Source organism: Lissotriton helveticus, chromosome 6 (assembly GCF_964261635.1).
Source record: "Lissotriton helveticus chromosome 6, aLisHel1.1, whole genome shotgun sequence".
Taxonomy (NCBI): Eukaryota; Metazoa; Chordata; class Amphibia; order Caudata; family Salamandridae; genus Lissotriton; species Lissotriton helveticus.
Window position 1 is genome coordinate 1,161,662,180 of NC_136067.1, and position 20,869 is coordinate 1,161,683,048.

Genomic DNA, 20,869 nt, shown 5'->3' on the forward strand with positions numbered 1-20,869 from the left:
AGGGTAGTGAAGGATTGGGTAGTGAGGGGGTGAGTCACAAGGTAAAGGTATACGATTGGGTGCACAGACATAATATCGACTCCAAAATATCGTTTGGACAGAATATCGAGTTTGAAATATTGTTTGGACAAAATATCGACAGGACAGAATATAGACAGCCAAAATATCGTTTTTAAGGTAAGTGAAGTAATATCGACTGTAAATAATATAGAAAGTGAAAATATCCAAGTATATAATCTAGATAGTAAAAAATATCGTTTTTTAAATAATATTTAATTATTTATAGTGTTTTTTATGTTATATGTGTGAAAAGTGTCATTTTATGTTATAATTATTTTTAATTAATGATTTTTTTTTAATTATTGTGTAATTTTATTCTGTAGCGGGTTGTGGGTTTATAGGGGAATAGGGTGGGAAGTAATTTAATTATAATTAATTAAATATGTAAATTTATTAATTGGTAGTAATAATTAATTAATTGGTAATTACATAATATTTGTTAATTATTTAAAATTTAATTGGTAATTAATTTAATTTAATTGATTAATTGCTAATTATGTAAATTAAAATAATTTATTTCCTGTAGCGGGTTGTGGGTTTATAGGGGAATAGGGTGGGAAGTAATTTAATTATAATTAATTAAATATGTAAATGTATTAATTGGTAGTAATATTTAATTAATTGGTAATTCAATAATATTTGTTAATTATTTAAAATGTAATTGGTAATTAATTTAATTTAATTGATCAATTGCTAATTGTGTAAATTTAAATAATTTATTTCCTGTAGTGGGTTGTGGGTTTATAGGGGAATAGGGTGGGAAGTAATGTAATTATAATTAATTTAATATGTAAATATAATAATTGGTAGTAATATTTAATTAATTGTTAATTTAAAAATATGTGTTAATTAATTAAAATGTAATTGGTAATTAATTTAATTTAATTGATTAATTGCTAATTATGTTAAATTAAAGGGGTATTTTTAGGGTTCAGGGTCAGTTTTTGGTTTTTGGGTAAAGGGGTATTTTTAGGGTTCAGGGTCAGTTTTTAGTTTTTGGGTAAAGGGGTATTTTTAGGGTTCAGGGTCAGTTTTTAGTTTTTGGGTAAAGGGGTATTTTTAGGGTTCAGGGTCAGTTTTTAGTTTTTGGGTAAAGGGGTATTTTTAGGGATCAGGGTCAGTTTTTAGTTTTTGGGTAAAGGGGTATTTTTAGGGTTCAGGGTCAGTTTTTAGTTTTTGGGTAAAGGGGTATTTTTAGGGTTCAGGGTCAGTTTTAAGTTTTTGGGTAAAGGGGTATTTTTAGGGTTCAGGGTCAGTTTTGGGTTTTTGGGTAAAGGGTTTTTTTTAGGGTTCAGGGTCAGTTTTGGGTTTTTGGGGTACAGGGGTACATTGTAAAAATAAAGTAAAATTAAATTTACATTAAATTAATTTAATGACATTTAATTAAATGAAATTATATTAAATTATTTTTAAATAATTTAAATTAAAAAAATTATTATATACTTACCAATACTTATGTTGTAATGGTAGTGCGTTGTAAAAGTTGCGTTGTAACGTCATATACCCACTGTTGCACTCTTTGGAGTGGGAATAGTAATTTTAACCCCTACGCTATCCCACGCTTTCCCTACTGTTGCACCCACTGGAGTGGGACTAGTAATTTTTACTCTTTTGTATTTGTACGTTAATAATATTGGCTATTATTTAATTAAATTTTGTTACTATATATATATATATGTTTTAAGAAATATGATTAAAAAAATATTTTTTACTTTCATTAATTATTTAATTATTAAAAGTTATTTTAAGTATTGTTAAGTATATTTTAGTAATTAATTTTTTATATTAATGTAATTAAACATTGTTTTTATTAAAGTCGATATTTTTTACAACTATATTTTTGTAAACGATATTTTTAACTCGATATTTTTGTACTTACCTGTTTGTAGATAGAAACTCGATATTTTGTCTCTCGATATTTTGTCAACTATATTTTTGTTGGTCGATATTCTGTCCCTCGATATTATTTCAGTGATCCATACAATTGATCATTCACAGATGCTGGTAATAAATACCAGTACATTCAAACCTGTCCAACAATGATTTACATGTAATTCTGTAAATTTACAAAATGCATTTAATGCAATCTCCAAAGGAACGTTAAAACAATGTAGGTACAGGTCTTGGTCGAGTGGGGGCGTCGACGTTTCGACTCGACTGTGCCAACAGGAATTCGAGCCTCAGCTGCGAGTCTTCATCAGGACTGTGTATGGCAACCTATGGTGAAAACGGGGTGTTAGATGGCCTGTGTGTATGTGGTCATGGAAAAAGGGGTTGTAGTGTTTAATATACAAACCTACAACTGGAGCCAGGCCTGGCTCACCAGTGGTGTTTCAAAGGGGTCCCATGGCCCAAAGTCACCAGGGTCTGGTTCAGTTGATGTGCTTCAATTGCATCACCAACGCGATATTTCTTAAGGTGGAGATTCTTCCTTAAAAGTATAAGCGGTTCGCAGTCAGCGATTTGTCTGCCCTATACTCCTCAATGATTAGAACACAAATAAGGCTTATTTACAGTGGGGAAAACCAAAGGGTGTGTGGGAGCCTAACTCTCCTCCGTGGTGAATAATCATGTGTCTGTATGCTGATTAAATAAATAGGGCGGATACAGGATTCCTCCCAGGTCTTGGCCAATATAACACCCAGGTTCATGAAAAGGCTGCTGGACAACCCCAGAGGAGCATGGGGGCGGCGGCTGTCATGGAGCTGCAATTTACAAAACTGCTGTGCCTGCTTACTACATGTAAACACTTAAGGCCAAGGAGCCAGAGGAGCTCGGGGCAGCGGCTGGCACGGAGTGCTAATTTACAGAATTGCGGTGCCTGCTTATCACATGTAAACCCTCACGGCCAAGTCATAATGATTAATGATGCTGGAAAATAACCGAAGCGCGCTGGGGTGGCAATTTCCATGTAGCGGAAAAGCTTGATATCAGTTCAAGCTCAGGGCCACGGGTCTGTTAGTTATATTAACACGACTGGGGACGGTGATCTTTTAGCCCTTCTGGGGGATGCAGCATTACCTGTATATTGAAGACCTCTCGTCATCCGGATGCTGCTCCGATGGGATGCTAGCACGGAATGAGAGCTCACGTCGGGCCGGTTGATATATCCCCAGTAAATGTGCGTAACGTGCACGCTGCCGGTATTGTAGAGCCCCGAGACTAGGATTATATTTCAGACGTGGGGAGTGGCGCATCGTACATCCCTAACCAACGAATGGATGTGGTGTATCCAGCATATGTGCTGGGTGATAAAGGTGTATTTACAATATACAAGTGAACACATAATTTAAGGAAAGCGTTTAAAAAGAGCCAACATTTATATACATATTAGAAGGATATTTACAAGGTCCCTTCTATGGTGAATTGCGAGCGACTATTTACAACATAGTACATAATACATAAATCATTATAACAGTGTATAAAACAGTGTGAATAAGGCAACACTAGGATTAAGTAAAGCGAGAATATACATTAGCCAAGGTGTTGCTCAAGTACATGTATAGCGGTACATATTAGTCAGGTGCGCAGAGTAGCTGCTTGGCGGGCAATTTCCTCATATTCATTTAAAACTTTTGAGATGGTATTGAAGGTATGAATCCATTTGCATTCTCTGTAGTTTAGGTTGTAGCTTATTCCTCCCCCTCTCTGATTGATGTGTACTTTTTCTATCACCCTCCACCTAATGCTTTCCCATGTATGCCCAAGTTGCGTGAAATGGTCAACCAAGGGGGCCCCCTGGGTCGCGCATCTTATTTTACTGCAGTGTTGAAGGATCCTACACTTGACCTTCTGGGTAGTCTGTCCTATATACAAAAAATTGCATGGACACTGAATGGCATATATAACTCCCGCAGAGTTGCAGTTTGTATGTTCTTTTTGTGTGTGGGTGAAGTCGTTATGTGTGAAAGATTGAATTTCCCTGGTAAGAGGGCAGGCCTTACAACTGCCACACTTAAAATGCCCTACAATCTGAGGCATGTGCCACAAGTGTGTTTGCACAGTCGTTTGTCTAGATGGGAGTAGTGATCTCACAAGTGTGTTTCTCAAGCTTGTACCTTTTCTAAAAGCGTGCAAAGGGGGTTCTGTCATATTGAGATCATCGGCTACCATATGCCAATGTTTATTTATCATTTTCTTGATCTGGTTGCTTTTAGTAGAGAAAGTCGTGACACAAGTTCGTCTGTTCTCTATGGTTTTAACTTTTTCTTTGGGTGTTAAAAGAAATTCTCTGTGGTTGTTCCACGCTCTCTTTTGCGCCTTTTTGAGTAACCTGGTCAGGTACCCCCTATCCCGCAGTCTTTTGAGCAATTCAGTAGATTCTGCGAAATAATCCTCTTTTTTGAAACAATTGCGCCTCAGCCTTAAGAATTGCCCATAAGGCAGTTTATCTCGTAGGCTCCGAGGATGATGGCTAGAGTTCCTTAGAAGAGTGTTCAGCTCGGTAGCTTTGCGGTAGAGAGTGGTGTGTAGTTTCCCTTCCTCAGCTTTAATTGAAATGTCAAGAAAGTATATTTCATTCTTACTATGGTCTAGGGAGAATTGTATATCCGCTGATTGGGTATTGAGCCAAGTGTGGAAAGCTTCTAGTTCAATTGATGACCCCTGCCAAATCATGAGGACTTCGTCAATATACCTGCGCCACAGGGAGATGTTGTTCCTGTGTGGGTTGAGGGTATTTAGAATATATTTTTGCTCGAAGGCGTCCATGAAGATGATGGCCAGGTTCGGGACAAAGCTTGCCCCCATGGCCACGCCCTTCGTTTGGTAATAGTGGTTATCTTGGAACATAAAGAAATATTTGCTCATGGCAATTTCTAATAGTGTCATGATGAAATCATTCGGAATTCTGGTGGGTTTGGGTAATTTTTCCAAAGCCACCTTGATTACGTCCAGGGCTGTTTCCTGGAGGATACTCGTATATAACGAGGAGATTTCCATAGTGACAAGGATTTCATTTTCATTGTTAAATGGAAGGTTATCAACAAGGTTGATGGTTTCCATGGTGTCGATCATGTAGGTGGCAGTGTTAATGGCAATCGGTTGGCAAATTTCCGCTCCATGACAGCCGCCGCCCCCATGCTCCTCTGGGGTTGTCCAGCAGCCTTTTCATGAACGTGGGTGTTATATTGGCCAAGACCTGGGATGAATCTTGTATCCGCCCTATTTAATTAATCAGCATACAGACACTTGATTATTCACCACGGAGGAGAGTTAAGCTCCCACACACCCCTTGGTTTTCCCCACTGTAAATAAGCCTTATTTGTGTTCTAATCGTTGAGGAGTATAGGGCAGACAAATCGCTGACTGCGATCCGCTTATACTTTTCAGGAAGAATCTCCACCTTAAGAAATACCGCGTTGGTGATGCAATTGCAGCACATCAACTGAACCAGACCCTGGTGACTTTGGGCCATGGAACCCCTTTGAAACACCACTGGTGAGCCAGGCCTGGCTTCAGTTGTAGGTTTGTAGATTAACCACTACAACCCCTTTTTCCATGACCACACACACACAGGCCATCTACCACCCCGTTTTCACCATAGGTTGCAGTACACTGTCCCGATGAAGACTCGCAGCTGAGGCTCGATTTCCTGTTGGCACAGTCGAGTCGAAACGTCGACGCCCCCACTTGACCAAGACCTGTACCTACATTGTTCTAACGTTCCTTTGGAGATTGCATTAAATGCATTTTGTAAATTTATAGAATTAGATGTAAATCATTGTTGGACAGGCTTGAATGTACTGGTTTTTATTACCAGCATCTGTGAATGACCAATCGTATACCTTTACCTTGTGACTTGCTGCTGTACTTGGCCCTCTTGGCAGGGTCATCCCTGAACTTTTTGCCTTCCTCCAATATTTTCTCTGACCTGTTTTTGTTGGTTTAATGACTCTGGGCACTTTACCACTGCTGACCAGTGCTAAAGTGCATATGCTCTCCCTGTGCAAAATGTATATGTGATTGATGTCCATGGTTGGTTCATTGGATTTACTGTCAGTCCCCAGTAGAGTGCACCAGGAGTGCCAGGGCTTGTCAATGCCAATACTGCTAGTGGACCTGCAGCGCTGGTTGCGCCACCCACAGAAGCAGCCTTTTAAAATGTGTCTAGGTCTGCCATTGCAGAACCTGCGTGCAGTCTGGTACTGTCATGCTGGCTGGGCAAGTGCACACACTTGCCAGCCTCAAAACCTTCCCTTTGCTTCATATTAGTCACCCCTATCGTAGGCCCAAGGGCAGGGTGCATTGTGAGTGTAAGGTAGGACAAGCCCTGATGTGTGTGGCCTGTCCTAATAGTGAATTACAGCCAATTTTGTTTTCACTATTGTAAGGCTACCTGTTCTCTTAGGCCAAGATGGGCTGCTGGAATTATTACACCCTATAATACCAGCAGGCTCAGGGAACATGGTAGAAAATAAAGTTTAGTATGCCTGAACTCAGAATAATAAAATACGTCTTTTAGTAAAGTTTATTTTAATATCCTGTGTTTGCAAATGCTACTTTAGAAAGCTAGCATTTGCTTGCCTAACCTTTTCAGCCCGCCTCTGCTAGGATGAGTATCTGCTGTCTGGGTTGTGTGAGTGACAGGGCTGGGGGATGACAGGTGGTGAATGCAAGGATTACACCTTGGTGGGAGGTGGGAAAGCCCCTGGACTCCGAATAGGGCTGTGCTCTGCCACCACAATGCTGGCTCCACCTCCTGTGGAGGGACTGTTGACTCAGCCCGACACCTGGCCCAGGAAAGGGGAAGCCTGTCAACAAAGTACTCCTGGCTGCCCCTGTCCACACAATGCTGGCTCAACCTCCTGTGGAGCGTCTGATGTGCCATCCCTGTTCCCTGAAAGGAGAGACCCAAGTTTCCCCAACACAGTGCTCAAGGACTGAAAGAAGTTATGCAGAGGGCCCCCTGGCCTGTAAGATCAAAAGAAAAGCTGTATAAAAGTAGGAGCCCTGCTCCCAAGAAACTAGATCCTGTTTCCCACAATGAATCTCTGCCCAACTAGAAGGACTAAGAAGAAGCTGGAAGGGATGGCCTGCTGTCTGCCTTGCTGAGGAAGGAGAAGAGAAGACCTAAAGAGGACTTTGCTGACTTGTGCTGAAACTTACTCCAAGGGTTAGATTGAGCTTTCCTCCTGACCTGAACCCCAGGACTAGTGGGTTCTTTGTGCCTTGGCTCATCTGGAACTGAGCCGTGTGTTCCTCCCACCAGAGGCAAGCCTGCACCACCTCGCCCCCCTCCTAGAGCTGTGGCACTTGGGAGCGGCCCGCCCTTTTACCCGTTGAGAGCCGCTCTCTGCCCCTCGGGTCAGGCCGCCTGCTTCTCTGCCCCTGTTCGTTATTGGAGGTGCTTGGAGTGCTTGTCCGCCCCCTCCCGCTGGAATCCTGACTCTCTTGGGTGCACTCCTGAAGCCTGGACGGCCGCCCGTGTGCTGCGAACGCACCCAGCTGCCCCGCTGTGCGCCCTGACCTGTGGAGAGGCCGCGCCGCACAACAGAGGACTTCGCCCCCAGCACGGACCGTGCTGGAGGCCCCGTGCAACGCCCCACCTTCGGAACCCTCCCGCTGCTTCCTACACCCCGAGGTACGTCTGCGCTACGAAGCGCATCAGGAGCCTGACACGTCCCCCTGCGACGAGGGACAATCCTTTATTTACTGTGTCAGCATGCCTAACAACAATCTGCACACCACGGGCTTGGGGCCCGCAACGTTTTATTTCCCCGTAATCTAACTGTGCGCACTCCGTAAAGATCTAGGCGCCCCTTACTGTGTGTGGCATCTTGCCGGTACGGTGAGCATCGAAAAGACTGTGCGCCTCAGGGAAGCTAGCTGTGTGCCTGGCAGCTCACCCGTAACCTGTGCGCACCATTCTGCCAAGCTGAACTGCCATTAAAAAGAATTGTGCGCTCCCACTGTACTCTGCTGGTGCCCAGTACGCTGAAATCTCCCCGCAGTACGAGCCGCACAAGCTGGGTACGGCTCGTACCATTGTTTTGCATTGCCTTGAAGCTGTACGCCGCGTACGCCGTCTCACGCGAGATGCGTGAGTATTGGTAGGGTCTCGGTGTACGCTTCTCACGCGAGATGCGTGAGCATTGGTAGGGCCCGGGGTTTTCTCCAGTGCTGAGCGTAGAAGAGCGCTACGAAGTGCACAGAGGAGCTTGGGAGCGCCGTACCTTCAAGGAACTGGGCAGAAGGCCCCAAATATTGCATATCAAGAACTGTGGCATCATCATTTTGTTATAAGAGTAACTAGAACTGTTTTAAGAATCCCTGAAACCTCAAGAAGAAGTATTTTTAATCAATCTCCAAAGAACCCTGGCATATTTAAAGTATTGTGGCCTTGCCTTGTGTTATAGAAGGAACTTTGCTAATTTCAAATGTCACAGAAAGAACATTTGCCTATTTAAAGATCTTGTGGCCTCAAACTGTGTTATACTGGTCTTGTGATAAGTCAGTGCCTCATATATATATATATTCTATATAAAGATTACGTATTTTTACAGAACCACAGCCTGGTGTCTATTTGTGGGGGGAGTCAGTGTGTTTTGCTGTGAAAGATCATGAATGCTTAACTAGCGCCCCGAAGTTTAGCCTTGTCTGCTCGCGCCACGCAACCTAAAGGGTGAGCAGGGGTCATTCTGAGGAGTAGTTCCCTTGCCCTGAGTAGAGTGGTGATTTCTGCCTGGTTTTGGTGCCAACCTCAGCCAGCTAGGAATCCCATTTCTAACACTCACCCCCTCACTACCCAATCCTTCCCTACCCTATCCTTCTCCTGCTCCTTTCGCGCGCAACCTATGTTGATGGTTACAAATAATGCTGATTTGTTCCCGAAATAAATAATCTGTATTAAGTACACGTAACCGTTTTGGCTGGTTGTTGTGTGGTACATTGAATTCATATGGATGCATAAATAAGGTGATTATGCATGAAAAAGTTCTCCGCTTATTCATGGTTATTGGCTAACCTGGTTGTAACGATATATACAACGTCTAGTTAGAAATTATTCCTGAAGATTCTGGTCACGGACCACTGTTTTCATGTCGTCTTGGCACTTATTTTGCTACTTCTGAGGCCAGGGGCTGTGAAGGCAGTGGCAGGAGTTACAGCTACGGCCACTGGCGACTCCAAAAATGACGTCCGGTGGTTGAATTTGTTTATATTTTGAATGCAATTTTCTTTAGAATTTATGAAAGTTTTTTTCCAGTTTTTAAACTTTTCCTCTTTTTAGATGTGTTCCTCCTTGATTTCTGGAGGCATTTACATCTTTTATTATAGAACATGACTCAGCATCACACTATTGTTTCATCAGCCCTCAGGAAGCTACAAGCTGGCGTCTGTAAAAGGTTGTCTTTGTCATCTTTCTGAATTGAAATAGTGGTGGGAGGGCAGATCAGATACTACAAGGTGATACGTCTTTTTTTTTTAAATGTTTATTGAAAATGTTACCCCCTTTTTCTTTGCACGGCACAGTACAAAATAAACAAGAAACAAAAAACAATAAGACACTTTGTAACAGATACAGGGAATAGCCCTGATGCACAGTGCAAAGAAGTACAAGACCCTATAAACACAATTGATCACAAGGATTAATATACCAGAAATAATATAACTACCCAACATATGGTCATAGATAAGATTATAAAGAAAAGAAAATCTATATGAGGGGACATACATGAATACTTATTTCCTACCTTTCTTTCCAATTATTCAAGGGCTCCCATATTTGCAACCCTAATCTTCTTCCCCTTTTACCCTTCCTTGCATATATCCCCCTCTCCTGGTTATAGACAGATAGAAGTCTAGCCAGCCATTGATTAAATGTTGGCGGCATTGGGTCCAGCCATGCTGAGGCGACACAAAGTCGTAACACTGCCATTGCCAAAAATATAAAATAAAACTCTGCGCTAGCTCTACCCTACCCGTCCACTCCTAGGATGATCCTTGATGGTGTAAGAGTAGTATCAATTTCCAATAATCTCCCTAAAAAGGATTCTATTGCCTTGAGCAATTCCTGTAAGTTTAGACAGGTAGCAAAGATCTGGACTATCCCAGCATCTGTGCTGCTACAACGAGGGCAAGTAATATCAGCTGTGCCCCCCTTTGCGCAATCCTAGCAGGCGTGTAATATAATGAGTATATTGTTTTGTAATGCTGGGTGGGCCTGGAGTGCAGCAGAACAGAGAATATTCCTTCCCAGTTCTAATGAGAGATGGAAGCTGTCCTGCCCTACCCCAAGTTTCTCGACCCATTTGCTTTCATATTTTCCTAAATCATCCTCTCTACTTGCAATCAATTCTGCGTATATTCTTTTAATCGTGCAGTTTTTTCTGCCTTCTATAACTTCCATAATTGCATTTTTACCAAACCCAGCTGGGCCCTCTTTTTTAGACATCAAGAAGCTCCTGACTTGTAAATATTTGTAAAAGCTCTTTGTGTCAACACCGTAAAACTGCTGGATATCATAGAATTTGGTACAAAAGAGGGTGGTGATGGACGGAGCATCTGAACCAATCAAACACTCACACCCAGTCAACAGATCTGGGTTTAATCCATCACCGTTCTTTAGCCCCCTCTGCCACCCCAGTTCAGACATGGCTATATGCAAATCAGTCTGACCCTGTGCCTCATGGGAACAGTCCAGCCCGAACTGCCAAGCCATGCCTTCCCTGGACTGGACACAATATTCCGAGGACCGGTTTCTGGCATTTCAGCCGTCTTCAGCCCGGCTTGCTTGAATCCAGTGGCAAAGTGAGCAAGGGACTCATGTCTGAGCATAGCCTGCCAACTTAAGGCCAACAAAGTGGTACAAAAGGGGATGATGGACCGAGCGCTTGAGCAAATCAAACACTCACCCCCACTCAACCGATTTGGGTTTAATCCATCATCATTCTTCAGCTCACTCCACCACCCCAGTTCAGACATGGCCATATGCAAATCAGTCTGACCCTGTGCCACATGGGAACAGTCCAGCCCGAACTGCCAAGCCATGTCTTCCCTGGACCGGAAACAAGCATCCTGGGACCGGTTTCTGGCTAATCAGCCGTCATCAGCCAGGCTAGCTTGAATCCAGTGGCAAAGTAAACAAGGGACCCACGTCTGGGCATACCCTGCCAACTTAGGACAAACAAAGCGATACCATAGGGGATGATGGACGGAGTGCTTGAGCAAATCAAACACTCACCCCCCAGTCAACCGATCTGGGTTTAATCCATCATCATTCTTTAGCTCCCTCCACCACCCCAGTTCAGACATGGCCATATGCAAATCAGTCTGACCCCGTGCCTCTTGGGAACAGTCCAGCCTGAACTGCCAAACTATGTCTTCCCTGGACAGGAAACAAGCATCCTGGGACTGGTTTCTGGCTAATCAGCCATCATCATGCAGGCTAGCTTGAATCCAGTGGCAAAGTGAGCAGATATCAGAGAATTGACACATTCCATGCGAGCCCAGGAGATCCCCAATTTTCAACACTCCACGCCTCCCCCAATCTAAAAAGACAGAGTCTGCAAAGATTGCTGCAGGAAGGGAATTATTTCCATACAACCGTGTATGCATTATATCTCCCTATTCTTCCTGAATGATGACCATATCTTATATGCGGCCGTCAAAGTCTTAAACTTAGTTCTCTTAAAATAGCTGGGGTCTGTATATTTCAGAAAGACATTGACTGCCTCTCCCCCTAATAGTATTGAATATATAGTAGTAGAACCTAGAGTATCTTCCGTCTCCACTATACCTTCCCCTATGAGCCCAGACATGTACTGCAAGGCTGCCGCCCAGTGGTACATTTTAAAATCAGGGAAAGCCCAGCCTCCTTGATCTCTAGGAAATGGCATATATCGTAAGGCCCGTCTCGTCTTGCCATGTGCCCATATAAATCTATTTGACATATGCTGTAGGGTAGTGAACCATTTTGCCTCAAATAAAAGTGGAATTGCCCTAAATAGGTATAAACACTTTGGCAGAAGGATCATTTTATTAACATTAGTCCGCCCTACTATAGAGAGGTGAAGGTTATGGAGTCTATCAAGATCTTTTTTTGCCTTGTTAATTATGGGCTCTATATTCCTAGCCACTACCTTATCCAAGTCTGCTGATATATTAATCCCCAGATATACTCCAGATTCCACTACTCGACTATCAGAACAAACCACCTTATTATTTTTGATTATTTGTGTCTTAGGACCATTAAGGGCGTATCCAGATACTCGGCCAAACTCCGCAGCCTCCCCCTCAACCTCTCTTATAGCCTAGGTGCTGGAGTGATAACTGCCACATCATCGGCATATGCGAGTATTTTACACTCGCCACCCATGGTCTTTACAGGCGGGATCCTCTTATTCGCTTCAAATCTACAAAGCAGGGGGTCTATGTACAATGCAAAGAGCAGTGGGGAACACGGACACCCCTGCCTTGTACCTCGCTTGATTTCTAGAGTCTTCATGTATTCAGTATTTATGCGAACGCGCGCTGTGGGGTCCAGATATAATGCCTGGATAGCCTGTATGTAGCCATCACCAATACCAGCCCATCTTAAAGAAGACCAGAGCTAGTTCCAGGAGACCCGATCAAATGCTTTCTCAGCATCCAGCAACATAACAGAGACCGGGTCTGCTGGAACCTCTGTGGCATCATATAAGGTGATGACTCTACGAATGTGTTGGGTTGTCCCTCTTCCTGGGATAAATCCATGTTGTGATTCACTAACCAGAGTACCTATCACCTTTGAAAGCCTGGAGGCCAAGACTTTAGAAAAGATCTTTGCATCTGCGTTCATCAATGTTATTGGCCTATAAGATCCAGGATCTGTCGGAGGCTTCCCTTTTTTTTTACGATGATAACAATTCCGGCTCCCGCCCAAGTCTTCTGAATAGAGCACCCCCTCTGGGCCTGTTTCAATGTGTCAATCAAGTCCATAGAGATTCCATCCTGAAAAGTTTTATAACACTCTATGGGTATCTGGTCCGGTAAACCAGCCAGGGCAGCCATAATCTCTTCCGCCACCATAGGTGAGTCAAGCCCTCTATTCTCCTGCGAGAGATATGGTGGAGGAATATCCGCAAGATAAGCTTGAATTTCCAAGGGGTCCTTTGGTTGTTCTTCATTATATAATTTGGTATAAAACGGTCTGAACACCTCACAAATCCCACTTGAATCCATAATCGTGTGTCCAGAACTATCCATAATCCCTTTGATCTCACCAATAGCAGCTTTTTGCCTTGTTCGAACTGCTAACGTGTGGCCCACCCGTTCGCTAAATTCATAGTAGTGCTCCTTCCTTGCTAAGTATGTGACAGCCACCTTGCTAGCAATATTTTCCTCTGCCTCCGCCTTTGCCCTTGCCACCTTGATGAGAATCTCTTCTAAAGGCGCGCCTGCAGATGAGAGTGCCACTAGCCTCAGCCTCTACTAAAGTCTTAGTCAGTTCTATTGCCCTTGCCTGCTCCTGTCTTTGTCTAAATATACTAAATCTTAAGGTTTCACCACGGACATGTGCCTTGAAGGCATCCCAGGTAAATCCTGAGGTAGTACTACCCCTATTAGTGTCCCAGTAGCCTTTAATCCAGTTTTTCATTCGCTGCACATAGCTACTATCCTTTAATAGTCCACGCTCAAAAGTCCACGTGCGCGCATGCCTAGTTCTTATTGCATTATCTAAGGAGAAAATGAAAGGATTGTGATCTGATATGATCCGGGGCAGTTTTTCAATCTGGGAGTTTACTGTCAAGCTGTTAGAAACCAAAAAATAATCTAACCTAACGCAAACTTTGTGGGGAGCCGAATAATAGGCATCACGGGGCTTTAGTTTAGTCCATACATCTACTAGTGCGAAATTTCTCACCAGACTTAAGATTGCCTGACATACCTTCTTCTACCGCCCCTGATATTTATCTGTTGGCTCCAAACCGAGTCCTCCTACACTAGCTCTAAATCTAAAAAGGAAGAAATCTCCGGGTCATCCTCAGTAGAGCCATAAACTGATCCTAGAGTAACCCATCCCCCGTTAATCATGCATTCTATTAAAGCCCACCTACCCCATTGATCCTCAAGTTTCTTCCTAACTGGGCCATCCTTATATTTGGACAGTATTGCCACTCCTCTAGTTTTAGTCCCCTGCTTTGAATGAGCAAGTACATAATATCCTAATTGCTCCAGCAAGAACCCCTTATGTCCTTCAATGTGTGTCTCCTGTAAACAAATAAACTCCGCCCGTGAGGCTCTTAATACCGCTGAGACTCGCTGCCTCTTAAGCTGCTCATTCAAACCACACACGTTAATTGTAATTATTTGTGTATACATTAGAATATATCTGGTGGATGTCCTACCCAGCCATCCAATCCGACAGTGATCAAGTTCCTGGCCTTCAGAGTCCCCTGCTACCTCTTTGTTTTGTGCGTTCCTTGGTGTGTCATGCCTGTGTACCCAAGAATGTCCTGCTGTGCTGTGCCCTGCCACCCTATCCCACCCTACTCCCCCTGCTCCCCCTCCCTCAGAAGCCTCCCCCCCTTACGTGCAAATAGGTCAAGCATGACCTATGTGCGGTAGCTGTATGCCCGCAGGAAGTCACACCACCTTCCCCTCCTCTTTATATTCCAAATTGATGCCAATATGCTGATGCCCTAATCACACATACAATACTATACTGGACCTGGGAGCTAGGATCCTAGCCTAATATAAGTAATTCTTTGGATCAATTATCATGTTCCATCAGTAGCCCCCCTTTGAGCCTTCTTTTCTTTTAGCTCAGTCAAGTGTGCTTGGGTCTTTATCTCTGAAAAGAACATCCTTACTTGCCCATTCACCAACACTTTCAGGCGAGACGGAATTATTTGCCTTAATCGCCACCTTCTCTCCACGGTTGCGTGGCAGAAATCTGGATGGGCGAAGAATATTGTATCCCCAACAGACCTCTTTGCCTCCGGTCTAGACTTGTCCATAATCTCCTGCCTAAGGAGGAAATTTCCTAGATAGACAAGAATATCTCTGGGTTTGACATTTTGTGCAGTTACATATCCTTTCATCTGGGTCAAAGGGAATATATGTGCCCGTTGGACCTCACTCTCCCAGTTCCATGCTGATAACTCAGGAAAAGCCCCCCTTAATAAACAGACAACAAAAGTACAGATATCTTACCCATCTGCCCCCTCCGCCACTCCCAGAAGTCTAACATTGTTCCGTCTTTGGCGATTCTCGAAATCTTCGAGCTTCCATTGCAGGTCTACCGCCATTTTCTCTTGCATCTCCTTAAACTCCTGCCATTTAGAGACATCGTCCTCAAGTTTCCCAGTCCGTTCTTCCACCTGAGTGACTCTACCTGCCATATCCATGTACATTTTATTCATTTTCTCAGCAATCCTTGTATTTTTTAGACGCTTGCCTGGCCCTTCTTGTCTCTGCCCTGGCCTCCCCCTGCATTTGCTTAAGAGTGCTAAACAATAGGTCTATGGTAGGGGGCTGCAGTGTGCTGCTGTACATCTGCTCCTCCACTTTTCGTGATACAATTGAGATGTTGCAGAGTAGTCCCAATCAAGCTTTTTCACTACATCCCCCTGCGTTGGACTACCTCTCGATTTTTGTTTGCCCCGGGATCTTTCCTGCTGCTGTCTTACCCCCAGGGTAGCTGATGCACTTTGTACTGAGATACCTTCCTCAGTGGCTGGGTCGGTGTTAGAGTCAGAGTCAGAGTCGCCTGTCAGGCTTTCCCCGCTAGAAGGTGAGGAACCTGTGTCCTCATTAAGAGAAAAAAAGCAGTCATCACTTGGGAAGCCAGGTACCGTGTCTGGGATAGCTGCCTCCTGGAGATGCTTAGAGATATCAGGCCCCGCCGTTGGTACTGGCGCCAAGGGTGCCTTATTCCCTTCTCCTCTGGTGTGATTTTAGCGGCTTGTGGCTTTCCCCCCTCCTTTCCCCATGTCCAGCACTGGAATATTTACTCCCAGTTCCGGTCCGGGTCCCGGCTGAGCATTCTGCAAAGTGCGGCTACCGGCATCAGTGCCCAGAACAAAGTTATCTACTTCCAAAGCTTCCAGAGCTTGGTCCTCATCTCGCTCCACCGCTTGCAATCGTACCTGTACTGCCTGTGGTGCTGCGGCTGGTGGAACAAGGAGCTACTGCCCGATGTCGACTTCCGCATCATCCTCTACGTCCACTTCTGGGAAATCTGCCTCTTTCTGCTGGCTCCCCCCGTGGTCCCGGACAGATGCTGCCTTAGGTGCTAAAACGGGGATTTTTTTCCCGCCGTCCCTGGTTTCAGCATCGTCGTCGGTATCCGGGATCCCCAGGATAGATATACCGGTCTCGGTCTCTGTCTCTGGTGCACCGCCATCCGCCTTCTCCACCCTCTGCTTGCATTGCCTTTCCGAGGGATCGGAGCTGCAAGGAGTCTGCCTCAGAGCCAAAGGTCGTCTGGCTCCGTCTTCATTTGTCTCCTGTCCGGCCAAAGCACTCATCGCGGGGAATGCATCATACAAGGTAGGTTGCCGCAGTGTAACATCTTTGCCTTTAGCGCCTCCAACCTGGCGACTCTTGGTACTTTTCTTAGCAGCGTCGATGGGTGTCTCCTTTTCTCCGACACATTGTGTAGTTTGTTCTTCAATAACCCCCGAGTTTTTGGCCACTGTCGTTTTTTTTTACCAGGGCTGCACCTCGTAAACTGGGGGGGCTGATACTGTCACAGGGGTTGTTACTGCAGTTTTCTTCAGCTCCTTTTGCTCCTTGAGCTTAGCCCCTCTCGGCGCCATCCTGGACATCAGACAGCTTAGGTTCCGGAGGAGGTAATCCTTAAAAAGTTTCCCCACAGGTAAGATAACCTGACGTGAAGATTCTTCTGCCTGGTTCTGTGGGTGATTCGGTCTATTCAGTAATTGCAATAGCCAGTCTGAAATAGTCAGCATACTTCGGCATCAGCTTCTGTAATTATACCACGGAGAGGAGAGGAGAGGAGAGGCAGGCAACTGCTCCCCTATGGCCTGTCAGCGGCCATCTTGCCTCCAGGACTTTTTTACAAGGTGATAATTCTTGCACTTCTTGTTTTTTATGTATTGTGATTGTTTGCATTTTTTATTGTATTTTAAATTAATGCAGGCTTATGTGTTTCAGCTCTTTGAAGCTGCAGTACAGTGATATGTTAGCTCTACATGACATTTCCTTTATTTCTGTTTCTAGGATAGAGTTACAAAATTTAATTACGACCCTGAGATATATAGCCCCATGTCCGTTTCATTGGCAAGTGAAATACTGGCAGCTGTGAAGGAGATGGGCTTTGATCGCTACAAGTACATTGTTAGAGTACTGATAGTTGAAAACAAAGGACAGGGATTAAATGTGAGTAGTTCAGATATGGAATACAAATATTTAAAATTATTTCACATGAAAAGTGTTGAGTAATAAACGTAAAAGTAGGGAATCCTAGGTGTACAAGTGATGAAGAATTAACTTTCCTGTGTGGATAACCAACCTGCTATCACTGCCTCAGTCATGAGGTTCTCTATTTCATATTTGATTTCATTTGTCTGGGTTTTTGGGAGTATCTTGTAATGTGTCTCGTTGCTTATGATCAGATTTATTGAGCAGGACAACTGCCTCACCTTTATATGCTGGTTTTAATATTATCTCCTATCTGACAGAGACATCTAGCTTCAGCTTCCTTGCCTTTGAATTTTCTAGGTGTCAGACTGGATCTGGAAGACTTTTTTTTTAGCAATACCCCTGTACGCCGGTAGGTGGTGTCGGTCAGCTCCTCGTGATATTGCCCGAAGTGAAGTCCACGTTACCTATTTCAGCGCTGCCTCGGCGCGCTGATGTTAGATCTTTTCTTTCGCCCCAGTCAAGTGCTAATCTGTAAAGGGAGCTTTCTTCTGTTACTTTTTGACAGGATTTTTAGACATTTTGTAAACCCCCTATTATGGTGTGTAGGTTACCATGTCTAGAAAGACTTCAGGGTTCGAACTGTGCAGCACCTGTCACCACGCCATGTCGGTGACAGATCTACATTTGGTTTGTATCTGGTGTCTGGAGTTCGACAACAACTCAAAGTCATGCTCTGGCTGCCAGGGTATGGCTCCAAAGGCTTTGAGGGAGCGGTACCGAAACCTGCTTGCAATCCGGCAGGTGACACCGCATCACTCAACTCCTCAGTGGCCACAGTCCTGGTAGAGAGGAAGAACCCAGCACTGCACCAGGAGTCCCAAGTCCTCTTTGTCCCACTCGAAATCATTGGGACATTCAAGGAAGAGGCACAAAAAGCGCAAGAAGTCAAAGCATCGACTTTTCCCCATCCGACAGCCAACACAACAGAAGAGCCTTGGCGTTCAAGGCCTCGTTCTATGGAACCTGCACCTCTTTCCGCTCCATACCTCCCTGATATTCTGGGAGCTGGTGCGATCTCCGCCCAACAAAGCGAATTTTATGAGGGCATGAGCCTAATTTTTCAGGTGGCCTGACCCCTCCGGCGTGTCTTTGGGCCCCACAGGGTCAGAGGGGGCTTCATTAGGCTCTACACTGGTGGCTCTGGCGCTGGCACCGATGCTCCCCCATAGATTAGGACATAGATCCAGACTGGCACTCGTCCTGCTACTGCGACCTTCCCCAAAGCTGGCCTGATGCTCCTGGCAGCGCCCACCAGCAGTGTCAGGCCAATTCTGATCTTCGGTGACCTAGAGCCGGTACTATGTCACCAGACTCTGATTCTGGCGCTGACAGGACCTACAGGCCTAGGTCATATCCTGAGACGTATTCTGAAGGGCTGATGAGGAAATGGACTGATATGTGGAATCGGGTGATGCCAGTTACTAGCATGCTTTCTCCACCCACTATGGCTTTAGAGGAGGGAGCGTCTTATGCTATGGTGGTGTGAAGAGCAGCTAAGGTCCTTGGCCTACAGTTTCCTTCAGTGGCGGTCAAGACTAACATCTTGACTCAAGTGCTGCAACCAGGAGCTTACTCCTTGGAACACTTACTCCTGTTTAATGAAGCCTTCACAAATGTCCTACTGGGAACCTGGTCTAAGCCCATTAACAGAGCTCCTGTGAATAGGATGATTGCTTGCCGCCACAGCCCTGCTTTGGCCGACCCAGATTTCCTCCTCTAGCAGCCTACCCCAGGGAGCTTGGTATTCCAGGCATCTAAGTACCAGAACGCATTCCCTTCCGCTCCTCCAGATAGAGAATCCAAGAGGCTGGATAGTTGAGGCAAGAAAATGTTTTCTTCAGCTGGCCTTGTATTTCAGTCAGTGAACACCACATCCTAATTGGACCATTATTCCTACACTCTGTGGGAAACGGTTTCGCAAGTTCTGTCACGGGCCTCAGAGGAAGCCCGGGCCTTCCTTTCTCAAACAGTGTCAGATGGGAGAGATGATGCAAAATTCACTATTTGATGTGGTCTAGACATGACCAACTCGCTGGACAGAGCGATTTCTTCTATGGTGGCTGTCAAACACCATGCCTGGCTGAGAACATATGGCTTTTATGGGGGATGTCCCAGCCACGCTCATGGACATGCCCTTTGATGGCACTTGTCTCTTCAGAGACCAGGCATATACAGTGCTGGAGTGCTTTAAGGACTCACAGGCTACAGCCAAGTCCTTAGGCATCTCAGTGGCTGCACATCCCCTGTTTGCCTTTCACCCCTTTCATGGCTACTAGAGGGGCTTACAGCCATGCTTGCCACACCCCAGTCACTGAGCCACACAAGTTCAGCAACCCCTGCACGGCTGCAGTTCGTTCCGACCTCATAAGTATGGCAGCCAGAGGCAGCTTCAGCCCCCAAACCATCCTAGTCTCGCCCTTCCAGACCATAGGCGTTCAGTTGGTGGAAGGATCAGCCACCACCTCCACCACAGGCAGACCATCACATCAGACAGGTGGGTCCTCCAGACAGTCCGAAGGGGCTACTCTATCTCCTTCATGATCACCCCTCTCTCCATGCCCCTATCCTACAGCCAGCTGGCAGATGATCATTTACTGTTACTCTGGGAGGAAGTGATGACTTTCTTGGCCAAGGGAGCCATTGATAGGGTTCTGGAGCAAGAAGTAGGCTGGCTACTTTTTGGTCCTGAAAACCGATAATGGTCTTTGTGCTATCCTAGACCTAGGAGCCCTCTACTACTTCCTCAAAAAGGAAAAATGTAAGACACTCACACTAGCTCAGGTCCTCTCTGCCCTGAACCCAGGAGACTGGATGGTAGAGTTAGACTTGCAGGATGCCTGTTTCCACATTCCCATCCTGCCTGCCCATCGGCTCTACCTGCGGTGTAATGTAGGCCAGAAGCGTTTTCAGTTTGCTGTGCTCCCTTTTGGCCTTACTAACACCCCTCGGGTATTCATCAAGATGATGGCAGTGTCAGCACCTTATCTGCACACATCAGGAGTGCCAGTTTTACCCCTATCTCGATGACTGGCTGCTAAAAGGTGGGCTCACCCCAAGCTATTGTCTCCCACCTCCAGACAACTCCGAACCTCCTACATTTGCTGGGCTTCACTATCAACATGCCAATGTCTCACCCAAATCCATCTCTAATGCTCCTTTTCATTGGAGTTTTTCTAGACACAGTGCCTGTTTCGTGCCTATCCTATAGAGTGGCAAGTCTAGGATATTCAGACTATATCCTGGTTTTTGGTGAGGATGACTCTGAGGCTACTGGGCCTCCTGGTCTCCTCCATCCTGCTAGTGACACATTCCAGGTGGCATATACGGGCTCTGCAGAGGGGTCTGAAGTTCCAGAGCACGCAGTATCACAGGAATCTTTACAACATAGTCCAGATCTCGGAAGAAACTGTACAAGACCTGAAGTAGTGGCTAATGAATC

General features: G+C 45.1%; 1 protein-coding gene across 2 annotated transcripts in view; it reads left to right on the forward strand.

Annotated features, from left to right (window-relative positions):
* The window catches only part of DYNLT2 (dynein light chain Tctex-type 2), a 972,682-nt gene that overhangs the window by 661,927 nt on the left and 289,886 nt on the right, over positions 1–20,869 (forward strand). For both annotated transcript variants that reach the window (XM_078648829.1, XM_078648830.1), the window contains exon 3: positions 17,227–17,385. In XM_078648829.1, the coding sequence (XP_078504955.1) occupies positions 17,227–17,385 (159 nt within the window). The remainder of the gene's footprint in view (positions 1–17,226; positions 17,386–20,869) is intronic.